The sequence below is a fragment of the Sus scrofa genome, chromosome 18 (genome assembly GCF_054392235.1).
Source record: "Sus scrofa isolate SSC_HxYL_T2T_F1_AM1 chromosome 18, Sscrofa_HxYL_maternal_Yorkshire_Landrace_v2.0, whole genome shotgun sequence".
NCBI classification, from domain to species: domain Eukaryota; kingdom Metazoa; phylum Chordata; class Mammalia; order Artiodactyla; family Suidae; genus Sus; species Sus scrofa.
In genome coordinates this window covers 22,966,873-22,991,064 of record NC_139400.1, presented here as the reverse complement: position 1 = coordinate 22,991,064, position 24,192 = coordinate 22,966,873, and the positions used below count along the sequence as shown (strand labels likewise).

Genomic DNA, 24,192 nt, shown 5'->3' with positions numbered 1-24,192 from the left:
GATTCGACCTCTAGCCTGGAAACTTCCATATGCTGCATGAGAGGCCCTAAAAAGCAAAAAAAAAAAAAAAACCCACAAAACTTAACCATTGGATTTATATAACATTCCAAAGGCCCTGATTATACTGTCATATTCTATCTTAATCTACCTATCTCCTACAGTTCGGAAGAGACATCTTAGCCTGTGCTTTATCATTTGACCTTCTTGCTTCTCATTCCGGATAAGGATCTGAATTCATTTTCAAAGAACTGAATAGAGCTTGCCAGGCAGTCTTCCAAATGGGACAGAGAACAAGTTCCAGTAATTTGGCCTCACCTGAAGCAAAATAAAGTCATCCAGGGAGTTCCCATTGCGCTCAGTGGTAACGAACCTGACTAGTATCCATGAGGATGCAGGTTTGATTCCTGGCCTCACTCAGTGGGTTAAGGATCCAGCTTTGCCATGACCTGTGGTGTAGGTCACAGATGTGGTTCGGATCCAGCATTGCTGCAGCTGTGGTATAGGCTGGCAGCTGAAGCTCCAATTCAACCCCTAACCTGGGAACCTCCATATGCCACCGGTGTGGTCCTAAAAAGACAAAAAAATAAAGTCACACAGAAGACAGGCCCTGGTCACAGAAATTACAGGGGGGAGAAATGAGGAGAAGGAGCTCCCTTTTCCCCATCCTGCTGAGATCCATGGAAACAGCCCCCAGGGCAGCATTCTTCCGCTGCTGTCTCCGGAGCTATGAGGTAATTGGATACTAATAAGAGTTACAAATACAGATGTCGGTAGATGCCTTGCTTTCTTTACATTACTGCCAATTAGAGGTTATCTCTGTAATAACCATAATTCCCACTCGAAGTCCAAAGCTGACCGTGTGGGTGTGGAAGGAGGTGTGTTTTAACTGGAGGGGAGGCTACAGTCAAAATGCAGTGGACAGAACCCGCTGAGAAGGTGCCCCCAGGGGCCTATCAGAATGGAGAGCCCCAAAGGGCTTGGGAATTGTGGCTTTCCGGTTACTTCCACACGTTTTTAAAATTTCGCCTTCAGATTTGTATTGAAAGCAGGGACAGCGTGCATAGTAACCTGTGCACTTTTCCGGGATAATGAGAACAGTTACAGCAATTGACCACACGCGGGCAAAATGCTGATGCGATTGAAACTGACAATGGTTTATATAAATAACATTTTGAATAGGAAAGACTAATCACCTTATGTACTGCTTATTTAATAATGCAGCTTATGCTGTTTTGTTTGCTTATTAGGAGTGAAAAAGAAAGAGGGCACTCTGGAATGGGAGCAGTGAGGAAAACACTACCAGCTTAGTATATATTAACAAAGCCACGTGGCTTATTAAAAAAACGATGTCATTTTCTTTTGAGTTAAAAGCAATATATCATTAAAACAATAGGAAGTGATCACACAACTAACTGGATTTGTCCTGGCAAGAGAAGATCTTGAACTGTACATTCAAATGTGGCCATCAATTACAAGAGGAAGTGAAAAATTGGCATGTCCCCCCAGAGGAAGAGAACCAGGATGGTGAGGGGTCTAGAAATCATTCCCCGTGGGTTAACAGTTGAGAAGAGAGGGGGGGAATGAGCAGAGAGTGCTTAGCATGGAAAGGATAGGAAGGGCTGTCCAAACCAGAAGCCTTATTCTACACAGCTCCGAGGCAAAACTATAATCGATGAGTAAAAGTCACAGAAGTTTCAACTAAGTTTCAAAACAGGCAAACACCCACATACGCAAGAGAATGTGTCCTCTACTCAATAGGGGTGGGGGGGGTGGATGACCCTTAAGCTTCCTCCAACTCTAAAATTCTGTGATTTTCTTGAACCACAAATATACTAGTTATTTTTAGACCTGAAACATCATTGCTGAATCCAATAAATAAATCAAAAAAAAAAAGTGAGCTAACCACTGGATTTTTCAGATTGTAGACATCTATTGTCTTCATTCAGGAAATGGAAACAGGGCTCCCATGGCTCTGTTAACACACTAGCTGGTGATGCAAGCCTTGTTTGGATATATTTTAGAGGCAAGGCAAAGAATGTGTATTGCAAATTACACATTCCTAACCTTATCTCTTGAACATGAAGTGCACAAAAGTTTCCAATCCCATTTCACCCTCACCATAAGACACAGAGTGCCTGAGCACATAAAGATAAGGCCAGGTGCTCCCATTGTGGCTCAGCCGGTTAAGAACCTGACATACTCTCTGTGAGGATGCAGGCTCAATCCCTGGCCTCGCTCAGTGGGTTAAGGATCCAGCACTGTTACTAGCTGAGGCATAGATCACAGATGCAGCTCAGATCTGGTGTTGCTGTGGCTGTGGTATAAGCTGGCAGCTGCAACTCCGATTTGACTCCTAGCCCAGGAACTGCAACTTCGGCCATAAAAAGGAAAAAAAAAAGAAAAAGAAAAAGCTGTAGGCTTAAGCCCAAAGACCTTGTTCTCCATGTTTTAAATTAATGCAACTGAATTCCAACATTTCATGCACATTTCAAGGGGCCTAGCACTCCAATCATCTACTATACTTAGAAAGTCTTGCACAGTGAAAGATTTGCAATGTAAACAGTAAAACTTAGCCATATTCTATAAAACTGGAATTCCAATTTTCAGGTTTGAACTTCAAAAAAGAAAAAAAGAAAAACAGTTGTAGAATAACGGATTGTTTTTGACTGCCTCAAACCCCCTGGATGCTAAAACTGTAGTCATCTGCACTGCTGCCACTTGAGGTCTCAAAACAGACTCGGGAACCCAGTAGGGCCGGTTCCTTCCCAACTACGACAACTGCTACTAAAATGGATTGTCTGCTTACGATCCGCCAGGCACTGCCTACACCAAGGGCTCTCCTATCAGTTCAAATAATTCTCCCATTAGGGAGTGAATGCTATTATCATCATCCCAAGCAAAGGAGGATGAGCTTAAGCATTCTGAGCAAGGATGATAAGCAAGGGACAGTTGCCTGACCCCAAAGTCCATGCTCTTTCTCCCCTCAGTGTCCTTGCTCAGCACCTACACTTGAACAACAGTACAACACCCAAGTCCTGTGCTAAAAGCTCTGATACCCAGAGGCAGCCCTGGGCAGGCCCCCGTCCCCTCGAGCAGCCCCATGCTTGTAACTGTTCTCAAGCCAAGGGTGGCGAGAGGAAGGCAGAGATGACGACAACTTTCTGTATCTGCAACTAATAAAAAATATATCAAAAGGGAAACAGCCCCTACCCACATTAACGTGTAACTATGGGTCTGTTAAACTTTCACTCTGGAAAGTTTCATTTCTTTCTTTTTCTTTTTTCTTCTTTTTTTTTTTTTTGCTTTTTAGGGCCGCACCCGCAGCATACAGAGGTTCCCAGGCTAGGGGTCTCATCAGAGGTATGGCTGCCAGCCTTCACCACAGCCACAGCAACACAGGATCCAGGCCCTGTCTGCGACCTACACCACAACTCATGGCAATGCCAGATCCTTAACCCACTGAGCAAGGCAAGGGATCAAACCCACATCCTCATGGTTCCTAGTCGGATTCATTTCCACTGCACCATAACAGGAACTCCTGGAAAGTTTCATTTCTGAAAGCAATGAATTCTGATTATCTCTGCTCAGAAAACAACTCAGTTTGGGACATACACTGGTATAAAAGCGTATGCCTTTTGCAAGCTTCCTCTTGCAAGCTTCTATAAAAGTGAAAAACAGCAAAAATCCTCTGCAGAATCAGGAAATAACAACTTATAAAAGAAATACTACAACAACAACAACAACAACAACAAAAAAAGAAATACTACCCTGACTTAGATATAACTCTTATTCACTCTTTATCTACATGCCACTTCTTAGCACCCAAAATTTTAAAGTCCAGAATGGCCTGAATTCACGCTTGAGTCACCAAATCATAGTCATGAGCACTCATGAGTTCAGAGGACATTTATAAGAAAAGGGAAGGGACCCTTCAAAGCATACTTCCTCTTGCCACCAGCCACTCCCCCCTCCACCTGCAGCTGTCACAGGCTTTTGAGAGGGAGCCGGCACCAGAGTGCAGCAGGCGGCCAAGGTGGCAAGGCACAGGGTGAAGGAAGGCCCTTTGTGTGAGGCGCAGGTCTGAGAGCTGGCACTATCCTGATCAGCACGCCCGCATCTGCCTCCAATCTCACTGTGCCCGCAACACCTGAAATTCCTGCTAAGGATGGGGGGAGGCGGGCAGAGAGCATGTGGAGTGGATTTTCCTCCACTCTACCCCTCTCTGTGGTCTCATCCTGCAGAGCCATCACTCGTCTGTGTGGCAGGAGGCAGGCAAGGAGGCAGAAAGGGGATGCAACGTGAATTTAGGATATCCACCAAAGACACCGGCCCTAAGGGAGCACAGCCGGATGTCAAAGGCCTTCTGGCGAGAGTTAGAAAGGCAGGACGTGTGCTTACCTGGCCACCAAACGGCTCTTTCTTGGCCAAGCTTTGAGCTTGAGGGGGGCCCTGGGCAGGTGACAACCTTGACGGGCTCTTCTTACTCTGAGGCAGCAGGGAGGACAGGAAGCCCACACGTGGTGACTGAGAGAGGGATGCGTTCCTCTGGCTGCATACCATGGCTCTGGGCAAGCAGACACAGCACGAGGTCACAGCACTGGAGGGGGATCTGGGAGAACCCGGGGCACAGACCTCCCGGGCTATGGATGCCACCTTGGGCCAGGGCCTTGGCCAAGTTCGCAGGCCTGGGCTTTAAGGTGACCTGATGCTTGGTCCTATTCTTGCACAAAGGGAGTTTGCAGCCTAACTGGCTCAACCAGGAAAGTGGCGGCTCTTCTTCGAAGCGTGTGACAAAGCTCAGGGCAGCGCTGAGAGCCGCTGGCCACACATGGCGCTCAGCCCCTGAAACATGGTTAGTCCAAATGGACATGTGCTGGAGGCATAAAATCCACACTGGGATGCAAGACTGAGCAAGAAAAAGAGTGTTAAATATCTCAGGAACACTTTGTTTATATTCATTACATGTTGAAATGTTGGGCTAGAAAAAATGTATTGTTAAAATTAACTTTTCTTAAACACAGCTACCAAAAAATTTCAAGTTCAGTTTTCAGCTGGCATTTTATTTCCATCAGAGAGTGCTAGCTCGGAATCCAGAGCACTTTCATCTGCTATGGCACCTGCCTCCCTGCAGGTCTGGAATCTGCCTGCCTGGGTTTGCATCCCAACTCACCAACCACCAGCTATGGGACCCGTGGTGGCCGATATCCCTTCAACTGCTATTATCGTCATCACTCGGGTCTTCAGCTTTAAGCGGCTGCTTTTCAAGGTTGCTCAAATACCTCTCTCCCCGTCCGCCTACCTCTCCCAACCCTGAGACTGGAGCGTGCCTTTCTGGGGGTATGCGTCCAACCCGTGGTTGACAACCTTGTCCCTGGTGAGGCAACCCTTTCAATGCACAGAAACTTCCTAGGGCCGTATGACAGTGGCTGTGTTTATTAGCCCAGGCTGCACACATCTGGATATGCAGGCCCCTGGCAGAGCTGCCTGTTTCCCTGAGGTGGGGACCAACCAGAGGCCCGGGGGACCGGACTCGGAGCACTCAGACAGAAGCAGTGGGTTCCCTGGAGGCTCCGGGCAATTTGGCGGAGGCACCAGGAGGGGAGCGCAAGGGGGCGGGGCGCACACTCACAGTTCCGAGTCCCCCAGGCGGTCCATGTTGGAGACGTAAGGAGGCAATTTGTGTTGGACCAGGGCCTCCTCCTCTTCTGGCTGTGGCTCCTCTTTCTTCAGTCGGTGGATTTCGGCTTGCAGTGCGAACAGCTACGTAGAGGTGGGGGGCGAGTAAGACGGTGACCGCACCGACGAGCCCTCCCTCCCCCGGGGAAGATTAGACGTCGCATCCGAAACCCAGCCGCACTGGCTCAAAAGGCCGCTCGGCCTCGGCCTCGCAGTGCCTGACTCTCCCTCCAAAGACTAGAAGTATGAGTGAGGCTGCTGTTACTCGACGACGGGGAGGTGAGAAAACTAAAAATCGTTAGGTATACAAAACCTACTATTTTTTTTTTCTTTTTATCATTTGACTTGCTTCTTCCTGAATTCACTGAAGAAAAAAAAAAAAAAAAACTCTACCAATCCTGCTTTGCTCTTTCAAATCAACAGACTCTTGAACTCAGATGGAAAAAAATGTAATGAAGGTCAGCGTCTTTGACCTTTTGCCCCAAATCCAAAAATCTTAAACCTCCAAACCTAGGCAGCTTATAATCTTCCTTTTTCTGAAAAATCCTCCCTTTTCTGAAGATGTGTTCATTTCAAGGTGAGAGAAATGCTTGTACATTTCCATTTACGTAATGTGGGCAAATGTAATGGCAAATGTGAGCCCCGCGGAGCTATCATTTCTACCTGGAGAAACTTAAATGAGCTGAGAACAAGGGTACCCGGGCAATAAACAATACAGTGGGCACAGGTGGAAAAGGAGTCGGGTAGGAAGCAGACATACGGAAGCAGGTTAGCTGTAAGATGACATCAATGCATAGAGTCCTTTTTCTCTTAAAAGTTCACTTTTCTTACTGTGTGGTTCGTGCTACAGGACTGAAAACATGAATCTCGCCTCTGGTTTTCCAGGACTTGTCACAGCCCCCAAATCCCCAATACTGATTTTCTGGCTACTTTCATTCAAGATCAGTGCTTTCCTATACTGAATCAGCCCTCCACGGCCACGACCTGATTTCACATACACAAAGCGCAAGTATTTCCCAAGGAGCAAGCATCGTTCAGAGCAAACCTTCTGGCGCAGAACTTCATTTTCTTCTTGAACCTGGTTGGTCCTTTGGCACTCCGCATCAAAGTTCAGGATCACGGGAACTGGTGCACCAAGTTAAAGAATAAGCCTGCCTTTGACTTGACTGTGGTGATTACGTCACAACATGTAAATACAACGCATCATCAAGTTTTATACCTTAAGCATATACAATTTTTAATTGTCAATTATACTCCAATGAAACTGAGAAAAATAGTCAATTAAAATACATATACTACCACAAACTGCAATAAAAGAACTCAGTAAATCTATTAAAAAAAGAAAAAGAAAAAAGAAGTTCCCATCATGGAGCAGCAGAAACAAATCAACTAGGAACCATGAGGTTGTGCGTTCAATCCCTGGCCTCCCTCAGTGGGTTAAGGATCCAGCATTGCCGTGAGCTGTGGTGTAGGTCACAGACATGGCTTGGATCCGGTGTTGCTGTGGCTGTGGTGTAGGCTGGCAGCTGTAGCTCCGATTTGACCCCAGCCTAGGAACCTCCATTTGCCGTGGGTGCCACCCTAAAAGAGAAAAAAAAAAGAACAGGCCTGCCTGTGAAACAATTAAAAGCCGTTCTCAAACTCTTGACACCACAGCAACACCCTTGAACATGACACAAAATAAAAGCTTCGTGCTGTGGAAGCTTCACAGCTTTATGAATACTCTCTCCCTTGAGGCCAGGCCTGACCTGACTTTGTTCAGACAGACCCAGAGACACGCGATGACCTGCCTAGCCAGGACATAAGTCCAAACCTGATATTTTCCCCCAAATACCAGCAGTTAAAGAGCTAGTATCCTGTGGGCTTCACAGTCAGTCAATCTAAGCTTTAGTGACATTCAGCTAAAAGCCTGCCCAGTTGCCAGTGGCTCTGCGGGCACACTGCCAGCTGCTCTACCAGGTGGGCGGAAGGACTGGCCATTCGGCTTTCCCCTCCCCAGACTGAGCCTCCTCTGGCAAAGGTCCCGCCTCAGAAGCAAGCGTTCTGCAGACTACACCGTAGGAGCGTCCACATTCTAGGTCACCAGGTCAATCTTTCCTAACTACCGTAGACAGCTTCAGCCTGGAGGAGCACAAAGCAGGCAGGGCTCAGTACTGGGGAAGCAAACCTCCCTGGAAGGCCCGCAGGGTCAGGCCATAACCATCTCTGGGCGGGGCCCCCTGCTCGTTTTGTTTGAAGGCCGTCAGGATGAAGAGCAGCAACAGCAGGGAGAAAAGGCCAGCCTGGCCGGGGTGTAACTCACACTCAACACAGCACAAAAGGAAGCGGCTCCCTTCCGACCTTCACCAGAAGATGTTCCTCCCGGAGACCAAAAAGGCCATGGTGGGTGGGCCTCCAGAACACCCCGTTTATCAGGAACTCACCAGGCAGCCCCATGCAAACCCAGCTCCCTTCACCTCCCATGGAATTCCTGCATAAGCAGCCAGGAGGATGTCCCAGGCTTGCCAGGACAAAACAGTAAACAATGTAGGCTGTAAATTATTTACATCCTTGCTCTCTCTCAAATATCCACACATATATTCTTTTTTTTGGGGGGGGGGGCGGTCTTTTTGTCTTTTCAGGGCCTCACAGGTGGCACATGGAGGTTCCCAAGCTAGGAGTCCAATCAGAGCTACAACTGCCGGCCTACACCACAGCCACAGCAACACCAGATCTGAACCATGTCTGTGACCTACACCACAGCTCACAGCAACGCCGGATCCCTAACCTACTGAGCAAGGCCAGGGATCGAATGCGCAACCTCATGGTTCCTAGTCCAGTTCGTTTCCACTGTGTCATGATAGGAACTCCCCACATATACATCTTAAAGTTGCTCTATTCTCTGACAGGTTGAGGGACACTGAGGTCACCGTAAAGAGAGGGACCCAGACACTAACACGGAGAGGAATTTCCAGCCCAAGAAGTGTTCTCACCTGCTACCTAATCCCAACAAAGGCCAGAGAAATCCTGGGGAGGCACAGAGCATGCGCAGAGACGGTACTCTCCAGGTTGGCCAGTTTCGCTGCAGAGCAGCTCTGTACCGCCCCCGGGTCTGCTGAGCGAGGCCCTCAGTCCTATTTGAAAGCTCCTCTGGAGGCACTAGCCCCCTGCTGGTCCAGTCCCTGCCCACCCAAGGTCAACTATTCAGCAGCAGAGCAGCAGAACTAGAATTACGATTCCTGCCTTACTGATGAAAATAACCACAATCTGTCTGGCCCCCTCACATGACACATGACAATGATCCTTGGGCATTTTGCAAAAGAACTGATTGCATTACGAGCAACAGCCACTGAATGCATGTTGGGATGCCTCAGACTGGGCCCACAGCCCTGGGCAGTTAGGAGGATATGCATGCACTGGAACAGGACGCTCAGGAAGTTGTGCAGGGAGAGGATGAAGGTGTCGGCCCACTGGCGAGAAAAGTAGGTAGCGAAGGTGGGGTTGGTGTCTGGGGATGGCAGGAAGGGCAGGGCAAACCAATCCTTCCACTCGGCCTGGTTCTGGAGCTCCAGGGCCTGCTTTGCAAAGAATTCCTGAGCCTTGTCATTTCTGTTTGTCTGCCAAGACACAGAGGAGGTTGCAAGGAAGGGGAAGAGACAGAAGTCCAGAGGTAAGATTCTTCTCCACTGCCCAGCAAAGAGCCTTTGAACCTCGGCCTGCTGGGTAAGTGGCCAAATGTGATCTATAAGCTCTATAAAATAAAGGAAATTGGAGTTCCCCTCATGGCTCAGTGGTTAACGAATCCGACTAGGAACCATGAGGTTGAGGGTTCGATCCCTGCCCTTGCTCAGTGGGTTAAGGATCCGGCGTTGCTGTGAGCTGTGGTGTAGGTCACAGATGTGGCTCAGACGCCACGGTGCTGTGGCTCTGGCATAGGCTGGCGGCTACAGCTCCAATTAGACCCCTAGCCTAGGACCCTCCATATGCCACGGGAAGCAGCCCTAAAAAAGGAAAAAAAAAAAAAAAAATTAAAGGAAATCATCATTCTTTTCTCAAGTCCTTCATAAACTTCGAAGAAGCTGGTTTAGGAGTTTCTGCTGTGACATAGCAGGTTAAGAATCCAACTGCTGCAGAGGCACCGGTTCAATCCCAGGCCCAGCACAGTGGGTTAAAAAGATCTGGTGCTGGTGCAGCTGCAGTGTAGGTCATAGCTGTGGCTTAGATCCAATCCCTGGCCAGAAAACTTCCATATGCCACACGTTTGGTCATAAAATTAAAAAAAAAAAAAAAAAAGCTGGTTTAAACTAAAGTCCTGATGATAAATGGCATCCTCAAAATTAATTCCAAGCTGATTTTTCCATTATCCAAGTGATTTACTCCCCAGGTCAGCCATAATCTTTATACCTCAAACTTTAAGCCAGCTCCTTATATCCTTTAAAATACCACTCAGGCTTACGTGCTTAAAACAAGAGGGGAAATAGGAATGAGGAAGACAAGTCAGATGATCTACAGATCAGAAGGAAAAAAAAAAGTCAAAAATAATTTGCACTGTGGCTGTTCCACCCCTTCCCAGAGTAACGGAGAGAGCCATCCCTAGGCATTAAAAGAAAATCTACTTCTGGATCAAAGAACTCTCTCCACCAAGAAATCCCAGAACCAAAAGCACCTGGATTGTGTAGACGAGATAAAAGCGGAAAAGACTGGTTTTCAACTTGTTGATGGTGGGTCTATACATATCTTCCAAGCGGCTGAAGAGCCTACGCTCCAGGTAGTTCCAATAATCTCGAAGGGCAGCCAGGTCATACACCTGCATTAACTGCTGCAGCTGGTCCACAATCTTGTCCACCTGGTAAGAGAAAAACCCGATGGAGAAGGTGGTGTAAAACAGAAGGGATTTCTCCCTCATTTCAGAGTTAATACAGTTTTTCCTTTTGCTGTGGCTTCTGGATATTAAAAAAAATTTTTTTTTAGGTTAGCAATCTACAAAACTTTCAAAACACAATAATGTAATAGCTTTGAAGTTATTTCCTGATGTTAGATATGTGTTTTGACCCTGAAAGCAGGCATGGAAATTTCAAGTGTAAAAGCACTCTGGCCCGGAAACCAGAAGATCTGGGTCCAGGGCCTGGATCTGCCTCTGACTTACTCAACCATTCTAGCTACATCACTGCAACTCCCCGGTGACCTGAGATTTCAAAAAGCAAAAAAGAGTGAGACAACCTCCATGCTCCTCCTCCCAATGCCTCCATTCCAGGATTCCGTGTCCTCAAAGCACACCAAAACGCTGCCAGCTGCTCAGTGTTAGCCAAAGGAGTCTCCTCCTTGTGAGAAGTGATCACACCAGAGTACATGAGACGGAAAAGCTTTTGGATATTGAAACCATTCCAACACCCCTACTTTACAGATCAGGACACTGAGGCCTGGAGAGCTGAAATGATTTGCCTTTGCCACCAAGCAGCCACTAACTTCGGCAAGACAAGAACCCAGGTCTCAGAACTCCCCTCCAGTGTTCTTGCTGCTGGCTCACTGCCTCCCTCATTTCACCCGCCTACACCACCTGAAGTCAGCAAACATATACACAAATCACACACATGTAAATTCCAAGAATTTCTCAACAGAAAAATCACGTCGGAGCTAAGGAAGTATGTTTTCAAATGTACAGGTCTTCCTCAACGGTGAAGCAAAGCTGCCAATGAGTTACTGAAGAAGCCATTTCAAACACACAGACACCTGAACCCAGCCAAAGCATTGGGCCGCAGATCACTTTGCTCTCGATGCCAGTGGAAGCCAACTTTTAGATATTTCTGTTGCCAAAGCCCAAGCATCTACCCAACCTTAGCTCCTAAAACCTCATCACCATCCTGGCCAATGATTGGCCAGCACCTGCTGGGAGACGGGTGGAGAACGGAGCCCTGGACCGGGAGTCAGGGCACCAGGGCTGCAGCCTCAGTGATGCTCTGATTCGCTGGGCAACTTCAGGCAAGTCCCGTCCCCTCTCAGGGCCACAGTTCCTCATCTGTCAAGCGAGTGCCGGACGCGCTGATGTCGACGGTCCCCCTGGCGCGGTGACAGCGCCACTCCCGCCCGGGAGGGCAGTGCTGGGGTACAGCCAGCTCTAGGCTCCCTTGGGGCCGCCCCTGTCCGCGCCGCGCCTGCCGGCCTCTCACCCGAAACCCCTTCTCCTTGTCCGCCTTGATCTCGGCGTCCAGCTGCCGCAGTGTGTGCGTGAAGCCGCGAAAGAGCAAGTACTCGCGGACGAGCTCGTCAGTGCGCTCCACCGCCTCCGCCATCTCTGCGCCAGCGCCTTGAGGGGCAGAGGAGCGCGAGCGACGGAGGGGCGGGGCCTGAGCGGCGAGGGGCGGGGCCGGGCGCGGGCGCCGAGCGCGTCACCCAGCGGCTGGCCTACCAGCCCGCACGCACCGCGCGCCGCGCGCCTGTGGTCCCGCCCCGGCCTCGCCCCCGCCCCGCCCAGCTGCTCCCGTCACCATCACACCCCACACCACCCCCGCTCCAGGAGCAAATGAAAGAAGCGCGGCTCGTCAGAGTTTACTGGCTGCGGTTTTGTCATCTGAGTTATTGAAAGTGGCGGCTGCCGTCCAAGTCAAGGAGGGCCGGACCTTGGTGATCATCCCAGATGGTCACGAGGCAGGCAGGGGGCTGAGGTGCCCTGCTTGTTGGTATTACATCGCGGAATCCTCTGTGCCCTGCACTCGTTTTACAAAGGGGGAAAACTGTAGTCCTGAGAGGCAGAGTGACTTGTGTGAAGCCACACAACCAAGTGTGTTATCAGAGAGCTCTGACTCCCCCAAAAGCCTGCTGTCATTAATAAGATATATTAACACCACAGGTACCCTGTTAAGTGAAAAAAGGCAAGTTTCAGAACAGTATTATACTATGGTTCCGGTTTCTTGAGCAGGGGAGGGAAAGGTATTCGTGTATGTGTTTGTGTGTACATTTTTAAAATTCAGGAATATTACATGCTAAGAGCTTGTAGTTATTTCCTCTAAGAGGTGAGACTATATAGGGGACTTTCACTTCCTATTTTTTAGTTTTTTGCTTGAAATTTTTATAAAGTGCCCATATATTTGTTAGCAGGGAACCTGTATCTTTGAGCCACACTTTCCTTGTCTTAAAATACTGACAACACCTACCTTGCAGAGTAATAATAAAAGTGTAATAAAATAATGTATGTAAAATGCTTAGCCCAATGAATAAGCCCATGGCTGAACTGCAAATTCTGTCCCCTTCTTCCCTCTAATGGTATGGCTGTCTATATTTGTCAAAGTACTACTCAGAATCACTACTGCCACTCAACTCAGATCCTCCAGTCCTACCACACGGAAATTTAGCCCCAAAGCTGTTCCGATCTGCCCCAGAGAACCCTGAAAAGATAACAAAGAGCAAAACCCATGGCAAGACAAGGCAGAGTCAGTCTTGTTCCACCCTCTGTGCCTGCTTTACCTGTCTCCATAGGTGTAAGTTTCCCCCAGGCAAACAGCCTTGCTGCACAGGCCAGGAAAGAAGAGTCACCTGTGTGATTACTAGGAGGCCCAGAGCAAATCCTTCTTTGACTGCAACCTTAGATCTTCAAAGGGGGGTGAACTTGGGAAATCCACACAAGTAGCCAACACCAAAACAAAACCTTCCCCTCCAGGGACACTGTGAATTAGGTTTCCCTAAAGACACCTTGAAGCTGCAGCCACAGCTTCTACCTCCCCCACCTCCAACTGCCCTGGCAACTTCAGACCAAGGCCTATAAAACCAACTAACATTGGTTTTCTAATCAACAAAAAGCAGCCCTCCTGGGTCTTAACAGGAACGCTTTCCTCTACCAGGAATGCCTTCTCCCAGATTCTCATATGAATAGCTCATTGGAGCAAACACACCAAGGGGGCTGCACATGTTTGCACTAATGTCACCTTCTCAGAAAGGTCTGACCATCCTGCAGAAAAGAGCAGTGCTCTCACCTCCAGAATTCCTGTCCTTCTTGACCCGTTAGATCCTTCTCCATAGCACTTATCACCATGTCACGGACTAGATATTTTACTTGTTTTATTTGTCCCCCACCCCCACCCCAAGTTATATGCTGCATAAAAAGAGATTTTTTTTTTCTGGATTGTTTGTTACTATATCCCCGTTGCCTAAAACAGTGGCTGGCTTATAGCAGATGCTCAATAAATATTTATGAGTGAGGACCATTTCTGAGGACCCAGCCACCCTCCAGCAGGACAGCCCTGTTAGAGGGAATAGAAACTCCTGGGTCACTCCAGTGTGTAGGCTTCTGACTGGTTCCTTGTCCAAAGTATCCCTCTTCCCCCGTTCCCCCTTTATACCATTTCACTCTTTAAAGATTTTAGAGGCATTTAACTGAGTTGTCTTTATGTAACTAGAGACGCCTAGATTTTCTAGCTCACTCATTAGCTCCAGCTGATCTGATTAAGCCTTTACTGCTTCTGCTCTGGCATCTGCTATCAAAGGAACAGGTAACCTGAGGTTCCTTTAAGCAAGTGCTATTGGGGGTCCACAGCAGTTCCTTATACAAAGAAAAGTATGTGGGTGCCCACGAGATGAACCACAAGTTATTTTGTCTTCCAATCTAATAATCTCTCTTTGCCTTTAAGCCTTAGATTTGGGCGAGGAGGAAGGACAAAAAGCCTGGGGACAGATGGGGGTAAACATTTAATGAACACCTACTAGATGGCAGGCACCGTACTAGATGCTGGGGACACAACACTAAGCAACCAGAGTCTCTTCCCTCAGTCTTAGCTCTGGCTGGTTGGAGGAGCCCGTGACTGAAGCACACACACCCTGGCTGTAGAGCGGAGGCTGGACTGGATGCAAGCAGGCCTGGGAGGAAGATGGAGGTCAGTTGGAGGCTGTAGCACACCAAGCAAGAGATGAGACTAGAGAGGGGGCAGCGGGGATGAAGATTAGGGGGAGGGCTTGAGAATTTCAGAGGAGTGGAATCAACTCGGCTTGATAATTAGCTCAGATAGATGAGGAGTAGAGACAGTGATTGGCAGGTTGCTGGCTTGGGCATCCAGGTGGGATGATAGGACCTCTCGAGGCAGGGGCAGCTCCAGAAGAGGAGACCATGGGACATCCAGACATACTCTTTGGTAGAAGCTAAGGTGAACAGGGACCCATAAGCAGTAAACAATAGCAGAAGCGGAAGCCTGGCCAGCCTACCTCACCCTCCTGGAGGCTTCAGCTAGTACCTCCTCGTTGATGACTCCCAAACCTTACCTCCAGTCCAGACCTTTCTTCCGAGCTCCTGCCCAGACACCTGGGGACACTTTCACTTGGATGTCCTACAGACATGTCCAACTTAATTGTACCTGTTCAGTTCAGGAGCATTTTTGGAAACTCTGAGTTCAAAATGGTGGATGAGGCTTTAGTCCTGCCACACTCAACTGTAGAATTCACCTCCTGTTTCTCCAGAATGTATTATGTTACCCTCTGTGTAGAATTACTTCCAGGACTTGTTAAATTACAAATGCTTGGTACAAACCCATACCTATTCAATCAGAATCACTTGGGGAGTTCCCGTCGTGGCGCAGTGGTTAACGAATCCGACTAGGAACCATGAGGTTGCGGGTTCGATCCCTGCCCTTGCTCAGTGGGTTAACGATCCGGCGTTGCCGTGAGCTGTGGTGTAGATTGCAGACGCGGCTCGGATCCCGCGTTGCTGTGGCTCTGGTGTAGGCCGGTGGCTATAGCTCCAATTGGACCCCTAGCCTGGGAATCTCCATATGCCTCGGGAGCGGCCCAAGACCAAGAAATAGCAAAAAGACCCAAAGAAAAAAAAAAAAAAAAAAAAAAAAAAGAAGAAGAATCACTTGGGATGGTGCCAGAGAATCTGCATTTGGGCCAAGTTCTAGGGTATTCTTAGGAACACATATGTCTGAGAGTCACTTATTTCATGGAAATGGAGGTAGAAGGGTTAAGCTGCCAATCATCAGAGCTTCCACACAAAGTGGCTATTTTAAGCTTAATAAGAATAGCAATAACCATAATGTTTGCAGCTGCAAAACCCTTATTTCATTTGAACCTCATTCAGCCCTATGAAGAAGCCTCTTCCCCCTCATCTTAAAAATAAAACCAAGGAGTTCCCATCACGGCTCAGTAGGACTAGTATCCGTGAGGACACAGGTTCAATCCCTGGCTTTGCTCAGAGGTTAGGGATCTGGCGTTGCTGTAAGCTGTGGTGTAGGTAGCAGACATGACTCGGATCTGGTGTCGCTGTGATATAGACCAGCAGCTACAGTCCGGATTTGACCACTAGCCTGGGAACTTCCATATGCCGTGGGTGAGGCCCTAAAAAGACACACACACACCCAAAAATTAAAAAAATAAAACCAAAAAAAACTGAGGTTTACAGTGACTAAATGAGCTATTCAGTGTCTCAAATGGACATTTCTGAATCCACCAGTGCTCACAGCAATATCACTGAATCAGTCAACTTGTGAGACAAACCACGTGGCTGAACGAGGACAAATTACGCCCTCCCCGAATAGTACTGGAGCTCAAACTAACCACATGGAATAAATATTATGTCCATCAGAAGAGGTTTCGCACACAGGCAGAAATCAAGAGAGTGACCAAGGGCAGAGTCCACTGAAGCCCTTATGTGTATCTCAACTCATAGATGTCTCTTTAATGGCTGGAGCATCCTGCTGGGGCAGGAATCAATCAAGTTACCCCTGGGTACCACAGATGACCAGTCAGAGGGATAAGAGAAGCTGGAGCTCTCTAAGCTTCTGGGGTTACCTTAGAATTTCACCTCTTGCCCTTTCTTCTAATACTGATGCTCTGAACTGCCCTTGGTTGGATCTACAATTTCTGAGATTGCTTTTCACCCACTCCTTTGCCTGACTGCCTGTGGTTGTTCCCTTGAACTGCGACTATCCTTTAAGACTCAGCCTAGTCATCCCTGGCCCTCACCCCCTCTGGCAGCCCTTGGGGTTTCCCTCCCTTCCCGTGGCTTAGCACCCTGTGTGTGCCTATCACATTGCTCTGTAACCGTCTGTCTCTCTTGATTGTAAACTCCTAAGAGCAGAGAGTGTGTCTGGCTGACCCTACTGTCTCCAACGCCTAGCCTAGCACAGTCCCTTGAAAGGAGGTGCTCAACAGCTGTTTGTTGAATGAATGAGTGGATTAAGTCCATGTGAATATAATGCCTGGGACTCCAAGTTACATGCTCGGCATGAAGCCTGCATCACCGTTGCCTTCAGCAGAGAAATGTTTTCTTACTGTGGTCAGTGCCATAGAAAGTTCTGAGCACTCCTGACCACCATGACCCATCTAGCAATTCACAGGTTCCCTGCTAATCACCTTCAGCCTTGCCTTGGGAGGCAGCCTGTTTGCAGGTTAGTGTTCAGCCCACTGAAAATCAATGCCATTATGTTGACCGTCTTGTAGTAATCTATGATGGAAAAGAATCTAAAGAAGAATAACTCCAATTCTTTTTAATTGCACAATTACTTCAATATTGCTGAACTTGTATTATATTAATACAAGGCATAGAAACAATAACAAATTGGTAGGCATAAAAATCTCTAGCACAATTTTAATTTGGGCATATCCTTCTGTGGTTCACTGTATAATATGATCACCATTTCTCAAGAAAATGAATAAAAGCCTACCCCTGGGTCTTCAGAATAGAGTCTGTCTTCTCAAGGCCACTGCCAATTCATTTTTGATGATATACATTTGAGAAAAAGAAGATTGATACTTGTGCTCCAGGATATACCTCTGAAGAAGTTGGAAGGAGCACTGAAGTGAAGTAATGGGAAGAAAGGAGACACAAAAGCAATTAAAGTTTTTCTAAGACTAAAAAAAAATAAATAAATAAAAAAAGAAGAATAACTAAATATACATATAACTTTGAATATGAATCACTTTGCTGTATACGTGAAATATAACATTGTAAATCAACTATATTTCAATTAAAAATTTTTTTTAAAGAAAAAGACCTAAAAAGTAAAATAGATGCCTTTGTCACCTACCAAATTTGCATTAAAAAACATCAATTGCCCAGTGTTGATAAACCTAAACTGGAGGGGGCATTCCCACAAGGCTCCAGAATGAGCTGCTTTTCTAGGGATGACATTAGAAATGGCCACCCACCAAAAAAAAAAAAAAAAAAAAAAAGTTCTTCATATTCTTGAACCCAATGACTGCTTCTAAAATTTCCTTTAAAGAAATAATAAAAAAACAAGACTCATGTAGAATGGGTTCTTGATAAGAATACAAGTTCCTTGAAGAATGAACGTTATCTACAATTGTGAAAGTTGTAACTACTTAGAGGCGATAGTGAGGTAGCCTCTGAGAACTTGGGAGGAAGCTGCATTTCTCCCTGAGGGTTGAGCTGCAGAACCAACCCAAGATGGATAAAAAAACCAAAGAAACAAAGTCAGTTGAAAGAGAGAGAAAAGCTACTGGCTCATAGGACTTGATTGAGGGCGCCAATTCACAAAATAAATATTGTGTCCATCAGAAGAGGTTTCACACACAGACAGGCAGAAATCAAGCGAGTGACCAAGGGCAGAGTCCAATGAAGCTCTCATGTGTACCTCAACTCGTAGATGTCCTGTTCTGTCCTATGACAAGACTATTCCCAAGATGAGAAGGAGGCACTAGACCACGAAAATTGGGCCATTAAGGCAGCCCACCCTTGGAGTTCCCATCATGGCTCAGTGGTTAATGAACCCGACTAGCATCCATGAAAACTCGGGTTCAATCCCTGGCCTTGCTCAGTGGGTTGGGGATCCAGCGTTGCCATGAGCTGTGGTGTAATAGCAGACGAGGCTCAGATCCTGCGTTGCTGTGGCTGTGGTGTAGGCCAGCGGCTACAGCTCTGATTGGACCCCTACCTAGCCTGGGAACCTCCATATGCCACAGGTGTGGTCCAAAAAAAGGTAGCCCATCCTTTACCTGGTTCCAAGCTCACCTGGGGGCCATCTGAATAGCCTGGCATTGATCACAGGAAGAACTGTCTTTCTCTTTTTTAGGAGTTTCCAATCATGATAGCCTTCCAATGGAGGCTGAAGGTGATGTCCTTCATTCTGGCTGCCTCTGTGAGCACATCCTGTGTGTACAATACTTGTATTTCTTACTATACACTGAAAAGCATGGCATTCAGAAGTTCCCATCATGGCGCAGTAGAAATGAATCCGACTAGGAACCACGAGGTTGCGGGTTCTATCCCTGGCCTCGCTCAGTGGCTGAAGGATCCAGTGTTGCCATGAGCTATGGTGTAGGTTGCAGATGCACCTCGGATCTGGAGTTGTGGCTGTGGTGTAGGCCATTGGCTTTAGCTCTGATCAGACCCCTAGCCTGGGAACTTCCATGTGTCACACATGTGGCCCTAAAAAGCAAAAAGGAAGGAAGAAAAAAAAAAAAGATGTGGCATTCAGCAGATGTCTCCTCCAGGGCCCTGTGCAGTGCAGTGAACACGATCTATCTTTCAGAACCTGCTCATCCCTGGGCACTGCAAGAACCAGTCCCAGCTGGCCTGTTCTTCACACCAACTGCACATGCAGGTGTCTACTCATGATTTCTACAGGGAAAAAAAGAAATCTGAAACAGCCAAAATATTCAATATTGGGGAAAAGTTTAAATAAATTATGCTATATCCATCCCATGCAATATTATGTCATCATTTAAAATCTCTTTTTCAATGCCCATTTAATTATTTACAGAAATATTCATACTACATGTTAAAAATATACAATTCACACTCCAAAAAAAAAATTTCAAGCATTTTCTTATAAATTGAACACACGACTACTACATGATCCAGTAATAATGCTCTTGGTCATTTGTCCCAGAAAAATGAAAACATATCTTCACATAAAAACTTGCATGTGATGCTCATAGCAACTTTATTTAATTGCGCAAAACTGGAAACAACCCATATGTCCTTCAACTCTTTTTGTTAGAAATTAAACAGGGCCAACAGGCAACATGCCTTACCCCCTCTAGTTAAACAAACTGGCACATCCATATCCTGGAAGAGTATTCAGCAATAAAGAGGAGTTAGTGATACACGACAACTGGATCGATCTCAAGGAAACTATGCCGAGTGGAAAAAAACAATCCTGAAAGTTATATATAGGAGTTGCCTGGTGGCTCAGCAGGTAGAGAAGCTGGCATTGTCACTGCTGTGGCGCAGGTTGTTGCTGTGGCGCAGGTTCAATCCCTGGCCCAGGAACTTCTGCATGCCACGGGTGCAGTCAAAAAATAAAAGGGTATTTATATACCAAAATGTAGGTGCAGCCAAAAAAAAAATAAAAAGGTTATACATATACATCCAAAAATGTTTTAAATATATACACCAAAATTAGTCCATTTATATAAAAGTTTTGAAAAGATGAAATTTAGACATGGAGAACCGATTAGTGGTCGCCAGGGTTCAGGAATGAGCGAGAGGGTATGAGAGGAAGAGGATGTGATTATAAAAGGGCAAAATGAGAGCCCCTTGTAGTAATGGAATTCTTCTGGTCTTCACTGTGGTTGTGGATGCATGAACCTATACATGTGATAAAACTGTAGAGAGGGAGTTCCCATCATGGCACAGCAGAAACAAATCCGACTAGGAGCCATGAGGTTTCGGGTTCGATCCCTGGCCTCGCTCAGTGGGTTAAGGATCTGGTGTTGCTGTGAGCTGTGGTGTAGGCCGGCAGCTGTAGCTCTGATTCAGCCCCTAGCCTGGGAACCTCCATGTGACACAAGTGTGGCCCTAAAAAGCAAAAAAAAAAAGAAGAAGGCGATATATAATTGTACATGCAATATGATTGCTTTATATAATATTTTTGATATATGTACACACAAAATATTTCCAATTATTGGCTTTAGGTAGTAGAGATGTTGCTTTTATGAGTGATTTCTTTTCTTTTTTTTTTTTTTTTGTCTTTTGTCTTTTGTCTTTTTGTTGTTGTTGTTGTTGTTGTTGTTGTTGCTATTTCTTGGGCCGCTCCCGCGCATATGGAGGTTCCCAGGCTAGGGGTCGAATCGGAGCTGTAGCCACCGGCCTACGCCAGAGCCACAGCAACGCGGGATCCGAGCCGCGTCTGCAACCTACACCACAGCTCACGGCAACGCCAGATCGTTAACCCACTGAGCAAGGGCAGGGACCGAACCCGCAACCTCATGGTTCCTAGTCGGATTCGTTAACCACTGCGCCACGACGGGAACTCCTTATGAGTGATTTCTGACTTTGTCTTTATGCTCTTTAATATTTTTCAATTCCTTCCATGCGCATATATTAATTTTATTTCATAAATATCATAAATATCTTAAATACAGCATGCTTATTTTTCATAATCATATCGTAGAGCTGACTTACACAAAGCTTTTTTTTTTTTTTGTCTTTTTGCCTTTTTCTAGAGCCGCTCCCGTGGCATATGGAGGTTCCCAGGCTAGAGGTCTAATGAGAGCTGTAGCCGCTGGTCTACACCACAGCCACAGCAACTCGGGATCTGAGCCGCGTCTGCTACCTACACCACAGCTCACGGCAACGCCAGATCCTTAACCCACTGAGTGAGGCCTGGGATCAAACCTGTGTCCTCATGGATACTAGTCAGATTTGTTTCCGCTGAGCCACGACGGGAACTCCTCACACAAAGCTTTTATCAACTATCTCCCCAGAACTTTTAAGTACAAATTGATGCTAAACTAGGAATTCCCAGTCCTATGCTTCTACAATTCAGTTTTCAGAACCAAATACTGGATCTCATACTTGAACTCTGATTATCAAGTTGTCTAATTTCTCTTGTTCCCAGCTTCCTCATCTGCAGCATAAAGACCTTAGGTCAGAAGAACACTGAGGTCGTTCCAGCCTTTACAGGCCACAGCCTCCCGATGATGTAAGGCACCTGCTGGGAACCTTGGTCTGGCTGTTCAGAGACAGACCTTCTCCCAGACCACTGTGATCATATCCCTCAAGAAGAAGCTCACTTTTTTTTTGTTTGTTTGTTTGTTTTTTTTTGACTGAACCTGCAGCATATGATATGAATCCAGGCCAGGGATTAAATTCAAGCCGCAGCTGGGACGTATGCTACAGCTGCATCAATACTGGATCCCAACCCACTGCACCAGGCTGGGGATCAAACCCACACTGCCACAGAGACAATGCTGGATCCTTAACTTGCTGTGCCACAGCGGGAACTCCTGAGGAGTAGTTCAAATTAGAGTGAGAACCTGCCTGCCTCCAGCCCTCTGCATTCCACCTCCTAAGGCAGCAAAGTCTCCACTTGCACAGGGCAGCAAACCACCAATAATGGCATTAGACTGCCAGCAGCAGGAATCCATGAGTTTATGGGTCTATAAAATCATTCACTTTCACTCTGGAACAATTTGACTGTCCTAGGTTAATAAGTAATATGCCTTCGCACACATCAAGTGGATGACAGCGTGGGGGAATCCTGTCTCTGCTGCCATGTTAAAAAAAAAAAAATCAGCTCCTTGCTCTCTGCAATCCTGTTTCTACCTTCTGCAATAATTGGGGCAGCTTCTTCCGCTGCCCCCACCTCCTCCCCTCGCTCTCTCTCATTCTCTCCCTCTCATTTTTTCTTTCTCTGAAGAATTCTGACTAATACACCTTGCAAAAAATTTCTGCACTTTCAAATGAATTCACTACTCCTTTATAGTTGTCTAACACATGGGATATTACACAACCTTAAAAACAGGTGAGGTAGATCTCTATGTACAAATATAAGCATATCTCCAACTCATATTATTGAATGAAACGGTCAGATACAGTCCCATTTGTCTATTATTGCTTTTGTTGCCTGTGCCTTCAGTGTCATAATCATGAAATCACTGCCACAACCAATGCTATGAAGATCTTCCCATATGCCTTCTTCCAGGAGAGTTACAAGCCTCGACTTTATCAGTATTTGTATAATTCTTTCTACATGTCAAAGCACTTTCACATCCATTAAACCCTTAAAGCAGAAACCTCAGAAGGAGGTCCTTGGTGCTAAGTCATTGATGGGAGGTCCCGAGCCTTCAGGAATTTTACTTTGGAGGTCAGGGGACGATGGGCACTGTCACCTGGGGACATGTCTTGGGAGTCACATATCTGTCCTTCTACAGTAGAAAGGCTCAGCCTTGCTGACCCAGAAATACTGTTCCCATAAAGGAGCTTACTGTATTACCAGGCCCTCCTGGAGGCCAGAATCTGGCCCTGTGCAAAGGCGATGGCAGGCAAACACCTGCCTGAGATTGCATCCAAGGCTCCTCTTGACCACAGTGCTGGGAGCTCCTAACTGGAGTCAGAAATGTACCCCTCCATGGACCTCTGCCTTCCTCACCCCTCCCTCCAAGCCACTGTCCACACACCTCAGTTCAAAGCTGAGGGTCTTTTGTTCTGAAACTTACAAAATCATGCAAATTTCTCTCTAGTCCAAGACAGTCCACATTCCTTTTGCTAAATGCCACCCAAGGGCGTGTGATGAGCAAAAAACCAGAGAGAACCTCAGATGTTTAGATATTAGGCAGGTCACTGCCCTTCTCTGGCTTCCCCATCTATAAAAGGGGGAGAAAGTTCTTCACAAGGTCATCCATGAGGATTAGGAACACAGTGGAGGCTCAATACACAACCCATCACTCTCGTTATGTTTAGAGGATAAAAAGATGATCGCATATGAGACCCCTGCCCATTATCACATAAAATGGATGGGACCCGATGTTGATGCAAATAATCAGGAAACAATCTAAAATAAGGGAGAAAAGAGTTGCATTTGAGCCAAAGTGAGGACTATAACCCAGGGGATACAGATGCAAGAAGTACTTGCATTGTGTTTCATTGGACCACAAAATGGAAGAAGCTTATATAGGCAAACCCCACAAAATTGCATAAGTTTTTTGTCAAGAATTAGGCTCGGAGCTGGCAACAAGTAAGGGTGCTTTGCTAGGGCCTGGAATGGTTGTACAGTTACAAGGGAAGACCTTGAGCCCATTAGGCTGCAGCTGGCAGCTGCTACCAGATACTCTTGAAATCAGCTAGTGATGCCCTTGAGGTTGACATAGGTCAGAAAATTTGGGACTCAATGCAGGAATGTGTCTGAAACCACATCCACAATAGCCACCTGGCTCCGTTTTAGATGCCTGAACTGCAGTTCCTCCATTTTGATTTTTAAATGATCTTGAATATGTCATCCCCAACACTTGAGAAAAAGTGAAAAAGGCTGTTTGTCCAACCAGAAAGTTAGGGTCAATGACACATAACATGGGTGGCCATCCTGGGTTGACATTAATGCAGGAATCTTAGAAGGCTTCCTGGTGGGACAGGTGTGGAGCTGGATCTGGGGGGAGGGGATGCCCTCAGACTGGTGGATTTCAGGGCAGGATCTATGCTTCTTGTCGTGGGGGGGGGGGGCTGTATTGGGGGCAGGATCTATGTTACTACAAGGGGGGTTTCTCTGGGCAGGATCTCTGGTACTAGGAAGGAGGGGTCAGGGTCAGAAGGTGATGGGGGCGGGGGGACTGTTGCCAGGGAGAACTTTGATTGTATCCAAAGCTGGTGAGAAG

General features: G+C 46.8%; 1 protein-coding gene across 6 annotated transcripts in view; it reads right to left on the bottom strand.

The window, feature by feature from the left end:
* The window catches only part of WDR91 (WD repeat domain 91), a 31,823-nt gene extending 19,854 nt beyond the window's left edge, over positions 1-11,969 (bottom strand). For 5 of the 6 annotated variants that reach the window (XR_014833752.1, XR_014833753.1, XR_014833750.1 and 2 more), the window contains exons 1-6: positions 11,823-11,969; positions 10,322-10,501; positions 9,065-9,272; positions 6,722-6,804; positions 5,630-5,760; positions 4,399-4,564 (exon numbers count right to left, since the gene is read on the bottom strand). Coding sequence is in view for 2 of the 6 variants with exons in the window: in XM_003134652.7 (XP_003134700.5) it covers positions 4,399-4,564; positions 5,630-5,760; positions 6,722-6,804; positions 9,065-9,272; positions 10,322-10,501; positions 11,823-11,945 (891 nt within the window). In the remaining 4 variants the exon portion in view is untranslated. Of the gene's footprint in view, positions 1-4,398; positions 4,565-5,629; positions 5,761-6,721; positions 6,843-7,978; positions 8,128-9,064; positions 9,273-10,321; positions 10,502-11,822 lie in introns of those variants that run through there. The other variant, XM_085005411.1, reaches the window with a different exon arrangement.
* Between the last annotated feature and the right edge of the window lie 12,223 nt (positions 11,970-24,192).